Genomic DNA, 18,683 nt, shown 5'->3' with positions numbered 1-18,683 from the left:
GAAAACTGGCAGGGTAGGCCCAAGGAACTGGGTGAAAGGTTGGGAGAAAATTTCCCTAGCTGTCTTTTTCTCCCAGTAGGTACCATTATTATAGTAACCCAAAAACCATCCAGTTAGTGTGTGACAGCTCTGAATCTGTTGCCCGATCCGAAGAAAACACAAACAGCCGAAGTCGTTTATGCGGTGCTTTATTGAGGGCCCGGGAGCCTGTGGACTAGCGTCCAAAGACAGAGCCCCCTTTCACAGAAAAATCACAGGGTTTTTATATGTTTTCTACACGATTTCTTCATCATCACAATTTCTTACTTCTCTTTCACTACTTGGTACGATTATCTCTCTGACATTTAAGTTTTGCCAAAAGGTACATTCCTAGATTATCTCCTAGTTACACTGCTTACATTGCAATATCTGCTATATAGTTCATCTGCAGGTTACATGTGGCCTACCAAGCCTTAGCATAACTACTACTAATGTCAACTAATGCTAACTATTGACGTTTGTTACTATCTTAATAATACAGTTTATTGAACCAAATGGCAACAATTCCCCCCTTTTTGAGCATTCTTCAATCTTCTGCAAGAATGCTCAACTCTTAGTTATCGTTGGTTCTTTCAAATGCTGGATTATCTTGCCCAACGACATCTTCATACTTTGGAGGAGGTCGGCGTCCTTCATTGAGGCGTATCTCATTGGTTCTTGCCAAGGCTTTTATCACTCTTCTGGTGCGTCTTGTTTCTTTTTCGATAACTCCTAGAACACACTTATAGGCTAACCAAATGATTAATAACAAAACTGCAAATAACAGAATGTACTGTACTATTGACGAAACCCATCCAGAAACCTGAAGTCCTAAGGACTCAAATATAGCTCCGATCCAATTATGTTGTGCTTCTTTTTCAATTTCTCTTGTTTTGGATTCAATCGTTTCCAATTGAGAAATATCTTTTTCTATTTCAATGGTCACATTTGGAATATGGATGCAGCAATGGTCAATTTTCGTTTTTAGATATTGACACACACCATGCTCTTTTAACAATAGCATATCTAGTGCCATCCTGTTCTGTAAAGTCATTCGGGATGTGGCTTGTAATTGCAAATTCATGTCTTTAAATCCTTTCTTGGTGGCTGCTGCTAATCTCTCAGTTTGCCCTAGCAATTCGTATAGCATTTCTCTGTTCCTGTAGGAGGCTACAGGTGCAAATAGTGATTCTAAAGCCCATCCAAATTTAACTCCACCATCTGGCTCGTGCCATTCATTTTCCAACTCAGTGAATGCATCCACTTCCCTTTTCTTCCGGTTGGGTTTTAATTTTGATTGTTTCCACAGGGGGCAGAGGGTTGGGACTCCTAGAGTTATTTGTGTCACAGGCCCATCTATAGGAATATGCGTAGTCCATTGTCCATGTCCCATTACCCAAACCAGATTTCCTGGACTTTTAATAGTAGTAACTCTACAACTTACAGCTCGTCTGATTCCACTGTTTCCGGATGCTTCTCCTGTAATTGTATGATTAAATTTTCTACATTCACATCCCCACTTAAGTAGTACTCTAAGAGGTGCCAGGCTAATTTGGCTTTCAGGGGTATCACATGTAATAACTTTGGTACAATTCCAGTTTTCCTTAGCTGCTTTAATTTCTCTTGTAGAGGTCCCTGTTCTATAGACTTCTTCCGAGGTTTGATTTTTACTTCCTGTCCATTGTATACACCAATCTACTGCTCCAATATAGCTATAATGTTCCAATAAACTCGGACCCCATATGGTTTTCCAATCGTCCCACAATGTGGTTTGGCTTGTAATATTTTGACAATCTTGTAACTCATCATAACTACACCACCCTACACCATTAAACCCTCTTATACGGGTAAATTGGCTGTTGGGCAGTTTCATGCAATCTTCTTCAGGTCGGACAACTACCTTTTGGACAGTCTTTTGACATACCATAGATGTGTTGTCTGCCGTTTCAGGTGGTAATGGAATGGGAATTATTCCCCACGGAATTGGTTCTCCTGCTGCTTGTGGGAGGGGCAAGCATGCTGTAATTCGAGACACATTTTGGACTTTTCCAAAATCTCTAATCAATCCTACTACTAAATTCTCTTGTTTGTGACTTTGATGCGCAGCTACTTCTGTATCTCTCAGTTCTCTATGCTTCTTTTGTGCATCCTTACCCCAAACTGTGACAATATTTGCTTCTGGATAATTAGCACCTTTCTTCCAGGTTGCTTGCACATTCTGGACTTCAGTTTTCTGGTCATAGGTCAGGTTCCCATCCATCCTTTTCACTGGTTTGGTAACTGCAACTACAATAGAACCGTTAACAAGAATTGGTTTCGTCATTACCAGTAACAATATAATCAAAAAGGCTACTTTCCGCGAAAGATCATCTGTGTTGGAGAGACTAGCTGAGTCTCCCATTGTACAGGGACTTTCTTGACTCGGGTGTAATGGATCCATGAGTCGGTTCCTTCGACCTTTACTGCAGTGTAATTTGTCAGGATCACTTGATGGGGCCCGTCCCATGTCTCTTTCAAGGGGTGGGTGGACCAATTCTTCACGTACACTTGGTCTCCTGGTTGAATGTCATGCACCGGATTCTCCAGTGGCATAGGTTGATTCCACTGCAAGGTTCCCCTTAAAGCATTAAGAGTTTTGTTTAGTGACATGATGTAACCAAATATTGTCTGATCACCCTGCACGTGCAAGTCTCCTTTCAACACATTAGCATGGTATGGTTTTCCATATAGAATTTCGTATGGACTAACTCCCACTCGCTCCCTGGGTTTGATTCTGATTCTGAGCAATGCCAATGGCAGTGCCTGTGGCCACTGTATCTTTGCCTCTTGGCAAATTTTCTTAATTTGTCCCTTAATTGTTTGATTCATCCGCTCCACCTGACCACTCGATTGAGGTCGCCAAGGGGTGTGTAAGTCCCAAGATATGTCTAACATCCTGGCCACCTCTTGTACTATTCCTGCTGTAAAGTGTGGGCCTCTATCTGATGACAGTCCTAACGGTACCCCAAATCTTGGAATGATTTCCTTCAACAGTGTTTTGACCACTTCCTTTGCCTGATTGGTGCGACAAGGAAAGGAGGCCATCCTGAAAAAGTGCATACATACACTAAAAGATACTTAAAGTTCTGTGCTTTCGGTAATTCTGAAAAATCTCCTGCCAGTAATCTCCTGGTTCTGGTCCCACTTGTAATTTCCCTAACTGAATCTGTTTCCTAACTATTGGGTTATTCTTCAAACAAGTTGAACACATGGCATTCACCCGTTTTGCCAATGTTAACATCTGGTTAGAAATTACTTCTCTTTTTAGAAATTTTACCAATGCCTCTGCTCCCCAATGGCATTTATTATGTTCTGCCTCTAAGATGGCTTTCATAATTTGGGTGGGAACTACAACTTGTCTCATGATTGTTACATACCATCCAGTTGCATTCTTTTGCGCTTTCAGCAGCGATGCTAGTTTTTCATCATCCGGGGAATACTTCGGTTCCTGAATTAAATGTGGAGTTACAGGACTCACCTTAGTGGGTATCAGGGCCATTTGGGTCCACACTTCTCTGGCCGCTTCTCGTGCTGTGACATCAGCTAATTTGTTTCCTCGATATATTTTTCCTTCCTCCTTCTGGTGACCTCTCACATGCATTATTGCAACCTTTTCAGGTTGGTGTACTGCATCTAGCAAGGCTAGAATTTCAGTTCTATATTTGATAGTAGTTCCTTGGGAGTTCAATAACCCTCGTTCTTTCCACAAGGCGCCATGAATGTGCACAACCCCAAAAGCATATTTAGAATCAGTCTATATATTCACTTTCTTTCCGGAACTTAACATTAGGGCTCTAGTGAGTCCAATGATCTCAGCTCGCTGAGCTGACGTTCCAGGAGCCAAGGCCTTTGCTTCCACTACAGTGGTAACTGTTACCACTGCATATCCCGCATACCTGGTACCGTTTTCTACAAAGCTGGACCCGTCGGTGAACAGTTCCCAATCCGGATCTTCCATTGGGACATCTTTCAAATCCATTCGGCTGGCATACACTTGTTCAATCACCTCCATGCAGTCATGTGCTAATTCTCCTTCTTCCTGCTCACTGCGGAGAAATTCTGCTGGGTTAACATGATTAGTCATTTTTAGATCTACATCATCCTGTTCTCTCAGAATTGCTTGGTATTGCAGCATTCTGCTGGATGAAAGCCAGTGACCCCCCTTTTGTTCCAAGACTGCCAGTACCATGTGAGGCACAAACACCTCTATTTTCCTTCCCAAAGTCAATTTCCTGGCTTCCTGGATGAGGATCACTGTGGCCGTAACTGCCCGCAAGCATGACGGCCAACCAGCACTTACTGTATCTAGTTGCTTTGAGAAATACCCTACCGGGCGTTTCCATGAACCAAGTCTCTGAGCTAGCACTCCCAGTGCCAATTTCTGTCTCTCATTCACATACAACTGAAAATCCTTGTTTAAATCTGGAAGGCCTAATGCCGGAGCTTCTTTCAATGCCTGTTTCAAGTCTTCAAAGGCCTTTTTCCTCTGTCGATTCCAGCTCAACTGCGGTTCTTTCAAAGCTTCATATAATGGTTTAGCTAGAAGTCCAAAATTCAGAATCCACAGCCTGCACCACCCTACCATTCCCAGAAAGGACCTTAGTTCTTGATGGTTCCTGGGAAGGGGAATAGCACAAATAGCTTCCACTCGATTGACTCCCAACCGTCTCTGGCCTTGGGTGATTTCACATCCCAAATATATTACACTTTCTTTTATCAGCTGTGCTTTTTCTTTTGACACTCGGTAGCCAGCTTGGCCCAGCATATTCAACAGAGCAATAGTCAATTTCAGACACATTCCTTTTTCTGCTGTCGCTAAAAAGATATCATCCACGTACTGGAGAATGACATAAGAGGAAGGTAACTCTCTTACCTCAGCAGTCTTCCATTCTTCCAATTCCTTTGCCAGTTGATTTCCAAATATTGTAGGGCTGTTTTTGAATCCTTGCGGCAGTCGAGACCAGGTGAGCTGTCTCTTTCTTCCAGTATCAGGACTCTCCCATTCAAAGGCAAAATATTTCCTGCTTTCCAATGCCAGAGGGATGCAGAAGAAAGCATCTTTCAAATCGATAACAGAGAACCATTTAAATTTTTCTGACACAGATGTTAATAAAGTATACAGATTGGCAACCACTGGGTGAATGTCTTTAGTAATGTTATTAATTGCCCTCAAATCCTGCACTAGCCGATACTTACCATTGGGTTTTCTAACTGGAAAAATAGGAGTGTTAAAGTCTGATTCACATTCCTGCAAAATTCCTTGTGCTAAAAACTGAGTTATCAAAGGAGCGACACCCTGTTTAGCTTCTAACTTGATTGGGTATTGTTTTATTCTCACTGGCTGAGCTCCTTCTTTTAATTCTACTACCACCGGCTGAGCAGCTTTTGATTTTCCTGGATTCCCAGTCTCCCATACCCAAGGTACTACAGCTTGATCTACTTCAATAGGAATAGGAGAGGGATCAATTTCTTTTATTACAAACAATTTAGCAATTTCTTCTCCCGGAACCTCTAATTTCACCCTCCCATTCTCGAATATGATTCTGACATTTAATGATGACAACAAATCTCTGCCAAGCAATGGCTTGGGGCAATTAGGCATGTACAAAAACTGATGATCTAATTCTTTTCCTCCAAATCTCAGATTTAATGGTTGTAAAAAGGGTCTTTCTTCTAATTGTCTTGTTGCCCCCACTACCTGTATGGTAGTATCGCTGATAGGTCCTAACCTTTTGTTTAAAACTGAATGCGTTGCCCCCGTATCCACGATAAACTCTTGTTCTTTCCCATCAATATCAATCCTGACCCTCAAGTCCTGTTCTAGTCAGCTTTGATTCTGATAATTTCCCAATACAAATGCTTGGGCGCCACCTACTGGATTCACGGGGTAACCTGTTGGTCCATTCACTGGCATTCCTCCCAATCCAGCTTTCACTGGGCACTCATTCTTCCAGTGTCCTATCTGACGACAGAACGCGCATTGATTGGGAGCAATCTCTCCTTGCTGGGGACTAGGAGGGGCCATCCCCCGTCCTCCAAATTTAACATTCTGGAATCCTGCCCTGCCACGTCCAGAACCACGACCGCGCCCAAAACCACCTCGGCCTCCCCCCCTTTCACTGGCTTGCTGCATTATAGCTAGTATGTTCACCTGCTGTTTCTTGGCCGTTTCTTTTTCCCTGTTATTATAAACTTTCCAAGCCACTTCTAGCATTTTATCCAGATCCCGAGTATCTTGTCCTTCTAATTTCTGCAGTTTTCTGCGGATATCTTCCTGTGTCTGACCCAAAAAGATTAAAGCAAGCTTCAATTTTCCTGCTTCACTGTCGATCTCCAAATCAGTGAAGCATCTAGCAGTTTCTTTAAGTCTTTCTAAAAATGCCGAGGGAGATTCATTCTTATCCTGCCTGACAGAATACAGTTTTGACCAATTTAGCGTCTTAGGCATCCCAGTCCTGATTCCTTCTACTAACAACTCCTGGTACACCTTGATAGATTCCATTCCTCCGACCCTGTTTGGATCCCACCCCGGATCATCGCTCGGAACTAAGTCATTTACTGTTTCTACTGTACAACGCAGCCTAATCACCTCTCGAGCACGCTCTTTCATTGCCCATAACACCATCTCCTTTTCGGTGGAATCCATCAAAGTATCTAGCAAAACCTGCATGTCATTCCAATCTGGATTCTGGGTTTTAATTATCATTTTGACCACCCGGGCCACCCTCTCCGGATTCTCACGGTAACAGCCTGCTGACTGCTTCCAAATCACCAGATCTCCTGGGGAGAAAGGCACTTTCACAAGCACTTTCTCTCCTTGGGGTCCCATAGCTTCCCTTAAAGGGGCAATAAGCTGGGATTCCCCGTAATTTTTACGTCCCTGTCTAGTTCGTGCCGCGAGCGGAGTATTTCGCTGATTCTGGGGAGAAACAGGGGAAGGGGTTTTAGGTCGGATAACAACTTTCTTAACATTCCCCGGTACTACCGTTAAATTTGCCACCTCTTCCTCCTCATCCTCATCCTCATCCTCAGTGCTGGTTTCTGGTAACGGTGGATACAAAGAGGAATGGGGAGAGACAGAGGGAAGAGGTGAGACAGCAGGAGGGGTTGAGACAGCAGGAGGGGTTGAGACAGCAGGAGCGGGGGGTGAAGCAGGAAGCACACCGTGTGACACCATAAAAGACAAATCCTCCTCTGGTCGAGAGGTTAAGGCTAAGCACTGAACACATTTAGATCCTTCTTTACAACCCCCGCACTTAGATTCTTTCATCTCCAATACCATTATTCCACACTCAGTCTGCCATTCCTTTTTACGGCGCAGTAAATGAAACAAGTCTAAATACTGTATTTCATCCCATTTTTCATTTTCCTCCAGATAGCGCATTAACGAATTTATGGTGTCAAAATCCACAGTACCATTCTCTGGCCATGACGGCCCTTCTCGCTTATATTCGGGCCACCAATGATTACAATAGTCAATCATTTTATCCTTACTCATCTCCTGGAAAAACCTTTCACTTTTCCACCTCTTCAGTAAACATCCCAACGGGGTATTTTCTGGGATACCTTTATTAGACTGAACCATAAACTTAAGTGTCTTGAATGGCATTTTGAACCTTACTCACAGCCGTACAAAAACTCGGTAACCAATAGCAACAACCAATATGCAGCAATATATGAAACAATAAAAACCACAATCAATATTGACAGTCCAACAAAATCAATCATACCACACACTCACACAACAATCACTTCAATACTGAGGTAGTTTCATTTTTAGCAGCAACAAATTCAACTAACGATTATATTAATCCAATAAGCAGCAATATACAAAACCACAATCCAGAATTAAGCAAACTACATACAACAAACAAAAAGGACTAAATACCAGATAAATACCAGACCAATCCGACTTGCCGCTTCTCGACGCCGCGAGGGGCAAGTGCCGGACCTCCGCAGCTTTCGCCGCGTCTGACAGCCGGCGCCTAGGCTTCCCAGACCAACCAGACGTCTTAGCCCAACCCTGCAAGGATCGCCGCCTCGTCTTATGGGCAGGCACCCAAACCAAAACCAGAAAAAAAAATAAAGCACCTTCGGGCTTACCTTTTGCAGTTGTCCGACAGGTGCGGGGGCCGGGCACGAACCGATGACTCCCCGAGAATCACTCGGTGCCGGCGTGGAGTGGATCAGAACGCGAACCGCCCCAGGCACCTTCAGAGTCCTGCCGCGGTCGCCAGAAAACTGTTGCCCGATCCGAAGAAAACACAAACAACCGAAGTCGTTTATGCAGTGCTTTATTGAGGGCCCGGGAGCCTGTGGACTAGCGTCCAAAGACAGAGCCCCCTTTCACAGAAAAATCACAGGGTTTTTATATGTTTTCTACACGATTTCTTCATCATCACAATTTCTTACTTCTCTTTCACTACTTGGTACGATTATCTCTCTGACATTTAAGTTTTGCCAAAAGGTACATTCCTAGATTATCTCCTAGTTACACTGCTTACATTGCAATATCTGCTATATAGTTCATCTGCAGGTTACATGTGGCCTACCAAGCCTTAGCATAACTACTACTAATGTCAACTAATGCTAACTATTGACGTTTGTTACTATCTTAATAATACAGTTTATTGAACCAAATGGCAACAAATCCATGAGCCCGCCGTCCAGAGGACGTTAAACATCCATGAATTCCTCACCTTATCAATCCACAAAACAAGCTAGATAATAGCCACAGTAGCCTTAGTTATAGGACCCATATTTAAGTAAGGTACAGCAAATGGCAGAAATATAGCTGTGACCACATGCCCCGCGAACCTGGGTAAGCTCAACAACATGGTTCTACCTAACAAGGTTTCTAAATCCAGCACACAAAAGTTAGGTTATTTAAGAACTGTTATTCCTTTTTTGCCCTTTTCCTCTCGAGCCCCACGTTGGGCGCCAAAATCTGTCTTGGTTCTAGAAGACAGGTGTCTGCTAGGGAGAGCAGGAGCCTCCCTTGGGATGAAAGAATGTAGACCCCCTTCCTCCGAATTATTATAAATTTGAAATCAAGGGGCTTTCAGGCAGAGATCTGGGGATAGGAATAACAGTTCTTTACTAGTATAACCAGGCAAACAAACAAACAATAACTACAGCAATAACAAGAACACAGAACCAGGGACCCCGGGACAGCTTTCTCAGCTGAGAATGGATGGAGGAGAGGTTTTGTTTTTCACAAACCCCCTCGGGCAGTCAGTCCCGGTGCTCCTGCAGGGCTCCAAGGAACAGTCGGCTGGAAACAGCAGGGATGAGCTGAGATCCTGGGTCGGTGGCTGAGGTGTATCAGCGGCTCCGCGGCGGTGGCTGCCACACGTCCCGGCAGGGCAGGGGGTGCGAGGCCACCAACCAAGAGGGGAGAAGGAGAAGAAGCAACTGCTCCGTCTGGGTGATGGCGAAAATCCCTTCTCTCCACCGCAGCAGCTCCGCACCCCAGCACACGAACGTCCTTCCCCGAAACCGAAGAAAAGCCAGCTAAAAACTGTCCCCACCTTCCTTTTCTGCCCCCTTCCCCCCCGCCCTGGGCCCGGCTACTCTTTGTCCGTTGTCAATCACCCCTAAGTACCGGTAGTTAGGTTGCCCCAGCACATAATGGGTAAAAATTCCCCGGGCAGGCCAGAACGACAAAACAAACAAAAACAAAAAAAAGGACACCTAACCCTCAACAACCCATAATTCTGAAGTGAGCTGTAGTCACCAGCTTTATCACTGACAAGAACAACACATCCCACCCATGCAGGAAACGTACTTCACACAGGGACAGACTGGGTACTGAATAATGTAAAACAGACTTTTACAGATTTTACAAACCTATATCAGGGAAAAATATTTTTTTATTATTTTTTTCTTTCTACTACAGAAATTTAGGATAGTTTCTATGTGTCTAATTAAATAACTTGAGAAGAAAAATATTCCACTGTACTTATTTTTCCCTGTGGGAGAGACATTGAAAAAACAAACATGAGGCACTTGTTAAGTACATTCCTTCAGACTTTGTTTAGGAAGTGCTTTAATGAGATGGATATGACATAAAAACTTAAGGAATAGAATATGTTTGATAGAAGGATTAGTGTGTAGAAACCACAACTGATGCTTAAAATGTTTTTTAAATTCCTTATAAGCGAGAAGACACACTGCTATTAAAAAATAATAATTTCAAACACATGAGGAGTCAAAGAGACAAAGATGAAACAAATCTTGAGAGAAAGCATGTTTTACCATTCATTCTTAGCATATTCAAAGTCTCCATGATGATCACTTAGCTGTCCTTCCCAAAAATTGGTTTCCTGTCAAAACAATCAAAATACGGATAATGGAAATTATTGTAGAAAAGAAAGAACCTTTTAGAACTGGTTTGAAAGCATACAGTAGACATATCTGTCAAGTTAGAAGGATCTTCCAGGATACTGCCTTGAATGGGCCTAAAAAAGGGTGGCATGCCCAGAGGACAATTTTGATATTTGGGATTGAGGGTTTGACTAAAAATTGCTTGGGAAAGGCCCTTGGAGTCTTAGAAATGTGTGCACAATAGAAAAATCAGTATAGACTGCACTAACCCCAGGGCTAATAGAAGCTGCAATTATTTGTAATAGTGTATTATTGTAGAATGAAATGCCCTGTGTAATGGGTATGTGTTATAGACATTACAACCTTGCTCCTTTAGAATCCTGCAGCAGCTTAATACACATATTTGAAGATAAACCAGATTCCCAAGAAAAAAAATACCTTATGTAACAAGTTTCTGTAAGATAAACCAACCAAATGTAACTAATATTTAATTGCCCTTCTTTGGTCATTGTGATTTTAACCATCCCATTACAATACTTTAAAAGGTGCACCATTTAAGAAAGACAAGCAGATTTAAATAGTAATTTTGTGTAAGTATCATCATGCTGCCATGAATCTTTTTTAATTATCTGGCCCAATTTTCTGTGTGTATCTCCCATGAATGGGAGAAAGTTTTCTGGAAGAATTGGGATTTTTGTTCTATATTTCTAATCTGCAAATGCTCAGCTTCTTCTCAGGGAAGAAAAAAGCAATCAAATAAAAACCCAACTCCCTGTCAAAAAATAAACAACAACAACAACAACAAAAAAAGACAAGAAAAGAAAAACAACTTCACAAGGGCATGGACATTGTAAGCTGGGTAAAATTTAGGTCTTCTATTTCTGGGTGAGTGCACCAACACAACATGTGTGCTCAGATATAAAGTTAGAGTAGTCATTGGACATTGCTAAGGTAAGCTCTTTGGCCTCTTCCACTCTTAGGAGGAAGTCACTCTTTTTCATCTGTAAAATGTAAGGCATGTCAGGGGAAAGTGCCCTTTTATGCAGTTATCCAGTGGAGCAGAAGACAGTAAAATACTTTTTATGCTTTTTTTGCTGGGTGATGACCTAAGGCTGAATTGCAGACTATGTTGGGAACAAAGCTGAATCCCAAAGGTATGGACAAAGCTCAGATAATATTTCTTTCCGTTTGGTTGAGGTGAGTCAATACAGTTTTAAGGAGACAAAGGCAGCACAAATGTCAGCAGACAAATGATTGAACTAGAGCATAATTTACCTCAGGATATTCTTACCAGAGATGGTAAAATCCCACCCCTATGGTAAGAATTGTGAACGCATTGAGCCATATCGTTGCTATGGTGGCAACTCTGAGTACAGCTGATAATGTTCAGGGCTCATTTTCTCAGAAGAGAAACACGGATGTTGATGCCAAAAGCTGAGATGCTCAAGAAATTTAGGTGCCTCAAGAGCTAGATGGTTCTGGCTAAAAAAGGCTCTAAAGACTTATACCCTGAATATTTAAATTGTCATAAGAATGTCACCTTAGGCATCTGAATGCCAATCTGGACATGGACCTATGATCTTAGTACTGCTAGGCCAATCAGAGTCTATCTCAAATAAAGCAGTGCAAGCAGGGCTACATAGAAGGCATTGCAAGATAAGTCCCAGACTGCTATGGAAGCAAGATACTGCTATTGATCTGATTTACAGTATCTCACACCTCTGAAAGATAGCTATTGGATGTAATAACCACAGACAATTTTGCCTTTCTACTGGCTATGACACAATGGGCATAGAAGGAAAGAATATTTGTGATTTATTTGAGAAGCCAGTTGCCGTCATTTTAGAGTTCTCTGATTAACAGAGTGTTGTGGTCTTACGATGAAGATTTCTGTCAAAATTGGGATTGTTACCATACCACAGCACAGTAAAAAATGCAGGATTTTTATGTAAGAAGACAAGAAAAAGGCTCACTAGTGTATTTCCTACAGGAATTAAAAACAGATTTTGAAGGAAAAATAAGTGAAGACATGAAGGTAAACCAAAAATGGAAGAAGACTTTTTGCCAAAGCTGCAATATGCCACGTAACCTAACAGCTTCTTATCTTAATATAACTGATTTTCCAGATTAAGAAAAACAAATTTAAATCAGATGACAATATTGGAATGAAACAAGTAGATAAATGGCCATTATTAAATTATACCCAGAAACTGGATGGCATTTTCTTTTGCTAAGTTTTCTAACAAAGGTCAGGACCGAAATTTTTATTTAGGACTTTAAACTTTGTTTTTCCTGTAGTGGTCCTCAAATAATCCTTACATGGCTAATTCAATTAGCAAACGTAACTGAACAATAAGAATGTGAACATCAAATAGAATTTCAGAAGCTCCTTTATCACTTGAAGAAAAAAGTGGGCAACTTAAATCAGAAAAGTTCATGTTATAGCCTAAATCTTCTCTGAACTTTGAACATCCTAAATAATTAAGAAACCTGATGACCTAGTGGTAGCATTAGATTACTAAATGAAAATGTTATTTTGCAGATAGATCCCTCAGTTTATCAAAAGATATTAAATAAAAGGGTTTTTTCTACAAAAACCAGTAAATTCCCATATGTACTTGTAGTCTCATTAGTGAGTTACTAAGCTGCATGGATGGAATTTTACAGCTAATGTAGATTCTACAACCCATGTGCTACCTCAGTGTTTTCTGAGGAATTGGGAGAGAGAGAAGAGGAAAAACTAGTTTTAGGTTTCTCTTGGAAATTCTTACTTACTTTGTTTTTAACTCACTCTTAAAATTATAGAGATCCATCAGTCACAGTTATTTCTAGGGTGCTATACCCTTTCACACTTCCTCAGTCTTAGACATCTCAAAGATGAAAATATAAAGTGATCAGCAAGGTGATTAAACAAACAAGCAAGCAGACAATATGTATTGGGAACTAATCACCTATCTAGGTACATAAAACTCCATTAAACAGAAGCTTGTTATCTCAATTACACTATTAAGTCACTTTTTATTAATTGTTTTTTTCCTTCATCAAATACTAATGCATTAAAAAATGTTACTGAACTATCTTTGAAATAATTAAAATATATCAATAACTGTGTATTGTATTATTGATAAAAATCAGACTCATCATTGCAGTGATGATGTAAAGAAGGAATATAAAAATACCCATTTTGCAAGATGACAGAACTGGGGCATTATTTATGAAGAAGAGGCAACATGAATTTACAGAGCTAACAAATCTAGGCAGTTACACAATGAAACTTTTCCTCACTTTGAATTGTAGCTTATGTCACATTCAAGCACTCATTAAGTATCTGAGCCCCAGACTGCATGCCCACTAAATGAACATACAGGCTGAGATTAATTGCTCGAGGCAGAAGAAATATCCCCACTGAAATCAACAGGCACAGATGCAACACTTGTGTTGTGTGACCAGCATTAATGTATAAACACACTCCTGTTCCCTGTCAGTGAGTCTGTCAGGCATCCCCCAGAGGCACACAGAATGCTTGCTACTGTCACAGAGCATAAAACAACTCTGAGCACCCATGTTTCCCACCTTGTACTGTATCTTCAAGAGCACTTCACTGTGGAGGAAGACAGGTTTTCTCCTTGGAGATCTATCCCCTAAGACAAAACTACTTAGTCATGGTGACTAAACTGTGGACCCCTTCCTGCTTTGGGACCCCATGTTATCTCCTTGTAAACTGTTGGTAATTTTAACCCTGTCTTAAACCATTGGTCCTTTTCCCAATTCTCCCCTTCTCTGTAAAAAGCCCAGCTTTTGCCCAGTTCAGGTGAAGTTCGTCACAGGCCCCCTTTGCTAAAGCCTGCCAATAAAGGACTCCACAGAATGTTACACAGCCTCCCGTCTCTTGTTAGTGTCAGCTGGGGTAACCCATGAGCAGAGCTGGGCTGATCTGAGCTGATCACTACAAGAGCTGAAATCACATCTAAAAGAGCTGAACACTTGAAGCCTCAAACTGATCAGAAGGGTTACCCCTGGCTGGAAACTGCCCGAGACTCCCCGGATGGCCATTCCTTGAGGGACCGTATCTGGGATAGTCAGTGGCAGTGCCAGGGGTTGGACAGACCTCTGGACCAGCCATCAACACTCCACTATTAAAACTTCCTTGGAGGTCTGCTGATCTAGCTCTCTGATGGGATTGGGGTGCTCCAGATTTGGTGCATAATACTTGGATTCTCAAGTGTCTTGTTGTGAGACTGCTTTAGCACTACAATAGGACTTCCAGGCTACCCCAGCTGTTATTGTGCATCAGATTTCTAACAGATGTCCCTAATGGATATCCTCCACAGCCCATGAACTCTTTCTGCAGGAAATCAGTAACAGACCCTATAGATTTACAGAGAAGACACACTTGAGACTAGTGTTGTGAGTCACTCACTACACAACTACCAACATTATCATTATATGGACAAAAATATACAGCTCAGATTTGCAGTAGTTCAGGACCTCTGACCAACGAACTAATACAATTTCACAGAAGCTGTCTATTGTTCACATTTTACACTTATACATTCTAAAACTACTGTTCACACAAGCATGCATCTTTTCATTGGTGCCCCTATTCTGTCCACATGGTCTGAACACACCCCTTAGGGCACAGGATTGTTTACTGTCCAGGTGTTCAACTGTCCTCTGTTATGTAGCTCTTGTGGTTCTGTTTTCTTGTTTTTCAGTCTCTTCTTTCTTATTTTTAGAACAGCTTATGTCTCAGTAACCTTGAGAAATTCTAGAGGGTCTCTAAGAATCTCTACAGACAATTTTTCTGGTGCACACTATGGCCCAAGCTGTTCAGATGCATCACTACAATTCCCCCCTTTTTCTTCTTGCACCAACCAAACTTTCTTTACTGTGTTTTGTACCAAGTGGGTCACCAGCTTTATGATGCATGGAATAGCACAAAGCAATATAATAATGACTAATAGTAACAGCAAACTCCTTAGAGAGGTTCATACAACGCATTCCTTCAAAATCCCCACACCTGTGCCCATGTGCTAACAGCAAAAGATCTATGTCAGCTCTATTTAGCAGTGTGTTGTGTCTAATACTATCTACCTCAGTGAGTATTGGATTTAAGACAGCTAAAGTTATGTTTAATTGCCTGACCATCCAGCATCCCAATTTAGATTGATTGAAAAAATCGATCTAAACTCTACACTAAACCAGCCTGTGTGTACTCTACACCTAAGTCACTACTAGCCTGACCTAAAGAAGCACTCAGTATTCTGACTTCCAAGGCTGACTATTGTGAAAAGACCAGCTCCAGCAAGAAGGCAAAACCACGAGATCCTTCATCATTTGGCTTAATCCCCAACCTTTTGCACATGTTTAATTTTGTACCACCTCTGGTTATGTTGTTGTGAATTCATGTTGTAAATATTGGCTTTTCACAATTATTCTGATAAATATATATTATTTGCTTTCACTATATTCTTTTCTCTCTTAGCAAGTTATAGGCTTAGATAGGAATTCTGAATGGTAAGGATATGTTTCATCCGGACAAGGCAAGACAATGGGAGGATCAAGCTGTGGAAAACAGGCTATTATCAGCAGCAGGAAATGGAGAGCAAACTGTTATCAAAAAGCCGGTACCAGGACATGGGCAGGGGGGAAAGATAAGCTCAGCTGCCCTCAGAAGAAGGATGAGGGGCCCAGACCCTTATCAACAACTGACCATCTCCAGAAAAAACCAGACTCCAAAAGAATGCTGACCAGCAAGAATAATGATGACCAGCAAAAAAATTATGCTGACCAGCAGAAAATGAGACTGTGCAAGAGCATGATCCAAGAAGGCGGAACCAGGGAGGGGACATGCTTGAATATGCATTAACCCCTCACAGCAAGGATGGGATAAAAGGGGTATCCCTAAGATACCAGGTGTGTTCCTGGCAAGGCGCCAGGGCACCCGGCCGTTTTAACCCTTTGCTTTATTTATTTTGTCTCCTAATTGTCTTTTATTTATATTAAATTCTTTTTATAATTTATTAAGTGAATCTCGTTTTTAAGAATGTTACACCAGTAGTTAAACTGCTTTCAACACTCCATTCTGTGGGCTCAGCCCAGCCTCCCCCATTTTTTGTTTATCAAGCAGTCCTTTCCATAACTGATGTGTCCTTTCAATAACAGCTTGTCCTGTGGAGTTATCTGGAATACCTGTGCTATTCTTCAGAAAGATAGGGAGTCAACCATTCCCATGTATTTACTTAAGTCTAAAATTTATGCACATTTGTCCCAGCAAAAGTACCTTGAATCACCCCACCAATTTCTTCTGGCATTGGCAAAATCTCTACTGGTACGCTTGACTAAACGAGTTGAAAATGGATTTTCTGGAGTGGTAGTGGACTAGCATATGGTATCTAAACCTGCAGCATTAGCTAAAGTCACTCAAATATTGGTTTTAGGCTGGCTAGCTGGCAAAAATACACTACTAAAAGCAAACAAGGCAAACAAAGCAAAATTCTAACTTAAGACTGAACTCCATATTTCTCTAAGGTTATCCTTTGGCAAAAGGTTCTTTTCTCAAACTTTCATTTTCAAGCAAAATTTTCAGCTTTATTTTTTTTTCTAATCTTGTTTGAACATCACTCAGTGATGAGGCACAAAGATACTTTGTGCACACTCAATTTTTAAAATTTGAACATCTTTTGATTCTTTTACAAATTCCTTCTTTTTAACACAAATTGCACCATGCTTTTGCCAAAAGAGCTCTACTATATTCCTGTTTTTTACACTCTTCATATTGATATAAAGTCCAAGTTTCACAGCTTTGCAAATGGAACAAAAATAATGTCTAGTGTCCTCCAGGGAAATGAAAATATGACTATTATTTTGAGGTCCAAATAGTTGAGACTCCACTTAAGTGTTGCTTAAGCAGGCAAAAGTTCATCAGCTGAAAATGCTGATCCTTAACATTCCAAAATGTTCTTTCAGATCCTGAAACAGGGAATAATGAAAGAAAATTAGTAGAGACATAATATTATGGTAATAACATAAAACTTCTGTTGGTAAACTGTCTGTGTAGTTCCCAGACACAACTGCATCCTGGAAGTTCCACCTCTGGTCTTGCTTTGAGTACCAAGGCTGCATGGTGACTCCTCTACCCAACATGCCCCATGTCCTCAGAGGCAGAGACAGTGCCCAGCCAGATGAACTGCTGCAGTCCTCCCGGGAAACCTTCTGGGTCCTATTCCAGCAGGGTGGCTGAAGCCTTTCCTGGGGGCACGGCAGCCCTAGGCTGGGCCGGGCCATGGCTGCTGACATCTCACCGATATGCCCCTGCCATGGCCCGCAAAGATGGCTCCAGGACAAAAAAAAAAAAAAAACCAAACCAAAAACCGTCTGCTGCCTTCCAGCAGCTGCCGAGCTGAAATCCGACACCAAGAATACCTGTTGCGGCTTGGGTCAGATTTTAAGCCTTTCACTACCCAGATAAGACCTGCAGACTTAATTATTTTTCCAGAGAGAGGAAAGTGAGAGTGATCAACATGTAAAGAGATAACATAAACCATCAAAATCAGTGAAAGAAGGAATCAAGCCTCAAGTGGGGAGAGAATGAGGAGATGCTTTAATAAGCTGAAATATTATTTTGATAAGGCCATGGAAATGGACAATAATGTTCTGAAAAACTCCTTTAATTAATGAAAGATTATTTAGGGGGAATGAAGTATTTCAAAGTCTAGATCTGAGCAAAGGTACCCATTGATGAAGCTAAACAGATGTTGGAGTAGCTGTGATCCCATGAGAAGCTTGAACAGAGAAAGAGATGTGAGAGTTGATAAATACTTGGCCCCCAGAGAGAAAAAGAGAAAACCTCTGTTCCCAGAGATGATCACAGAGACAGATAAAGAGAACTTTTGTCTTTGAATAACTCATCCTTAAAATAATACTCCTTGACTTCATGGCCCATGAACACACCTCAGAGTGGTGTGAAAATGGGAGGAGGGCATGATGGAAGAGAGTTTTCTTCTGGGCAGCTGCCATCATGGGAATGAAAAGCCATGAGAAAACTGTTTTCTTGAGGAGAACTCTCCATGGAATGATAAGAGACGACTCCTTTCTTTACAAAGACTGATGAAAAGACTATTGTATAGTTGGTACTGTTTTAACCACCAGGTTTTTTCTCTATGTTGTCAGCTGGGCAAGGAAAAAGGTGGGGAGGAAAGGTTTCTGGAGGTTTTATTCTGGTTTCTTATTCTTGTAGTTCTATTAATAAACTTTATTTATTCATTTTAAGTTTTGAGCCTGTTTTGCCCTTCTCCTAA

At 41.5% G+C, this 18,683-nt stretch overlaps 1 protein-coding gene across 1 annotated transcript in view; it reads right to left on the bottom strand.

The window, feature by feature from the left end:
* Positions 1 to 3,811: 3,811 nt before the first annotated feature.
* Positions 3,812 to 18,683, bottom strand: part of LOC148185120 (uncharacterized) — a 70,604-nt gene continuing 55,732 nt past the window's right edge. Inside the window, exons 3-6 of the mRNA XM_088052610.1 lie at positions 8,161 to 8,298; positions 7,957 to 8,101; positions 5,933 to 7,098; positions 3,812 to 5,872 (exon numbers count right to left, since the gene is read on the bottom strand). Of these exons, the coding sequence (XP_087908736.1) occupies positions 3,812 to 5,872; positions 5,933 to 7,098; positions 7,957 to 8,101; positions 8,161 to 8,298 (3,510 nt within the window). The remainder of the gene's footprint in view (positions 5,873 to 5,932; positions 7,099 to 7,956; positions 8,102 to 8,160; positions 8,299 to 18,683) is intronic.

The sequence above is a fragment of the Pseudopodoces humilis genome, chromosome 1, assembly GCF_049639895.1.
Source record: "Pseudopodoces humilis isolate 2021_Gansu_Grassland_sample_001 chromosome 1, ASM4963989v1, whole genome shotgun sequence".
NCBI lineage: Eukaryota > Metazoa > Chordata > Aves > Passeriformes > Paridae > Pseudopodoces > Pseudopodoces humilis.
This window is presented reverse-complemented; position numbering and strand designations above follow the sequence as displayed.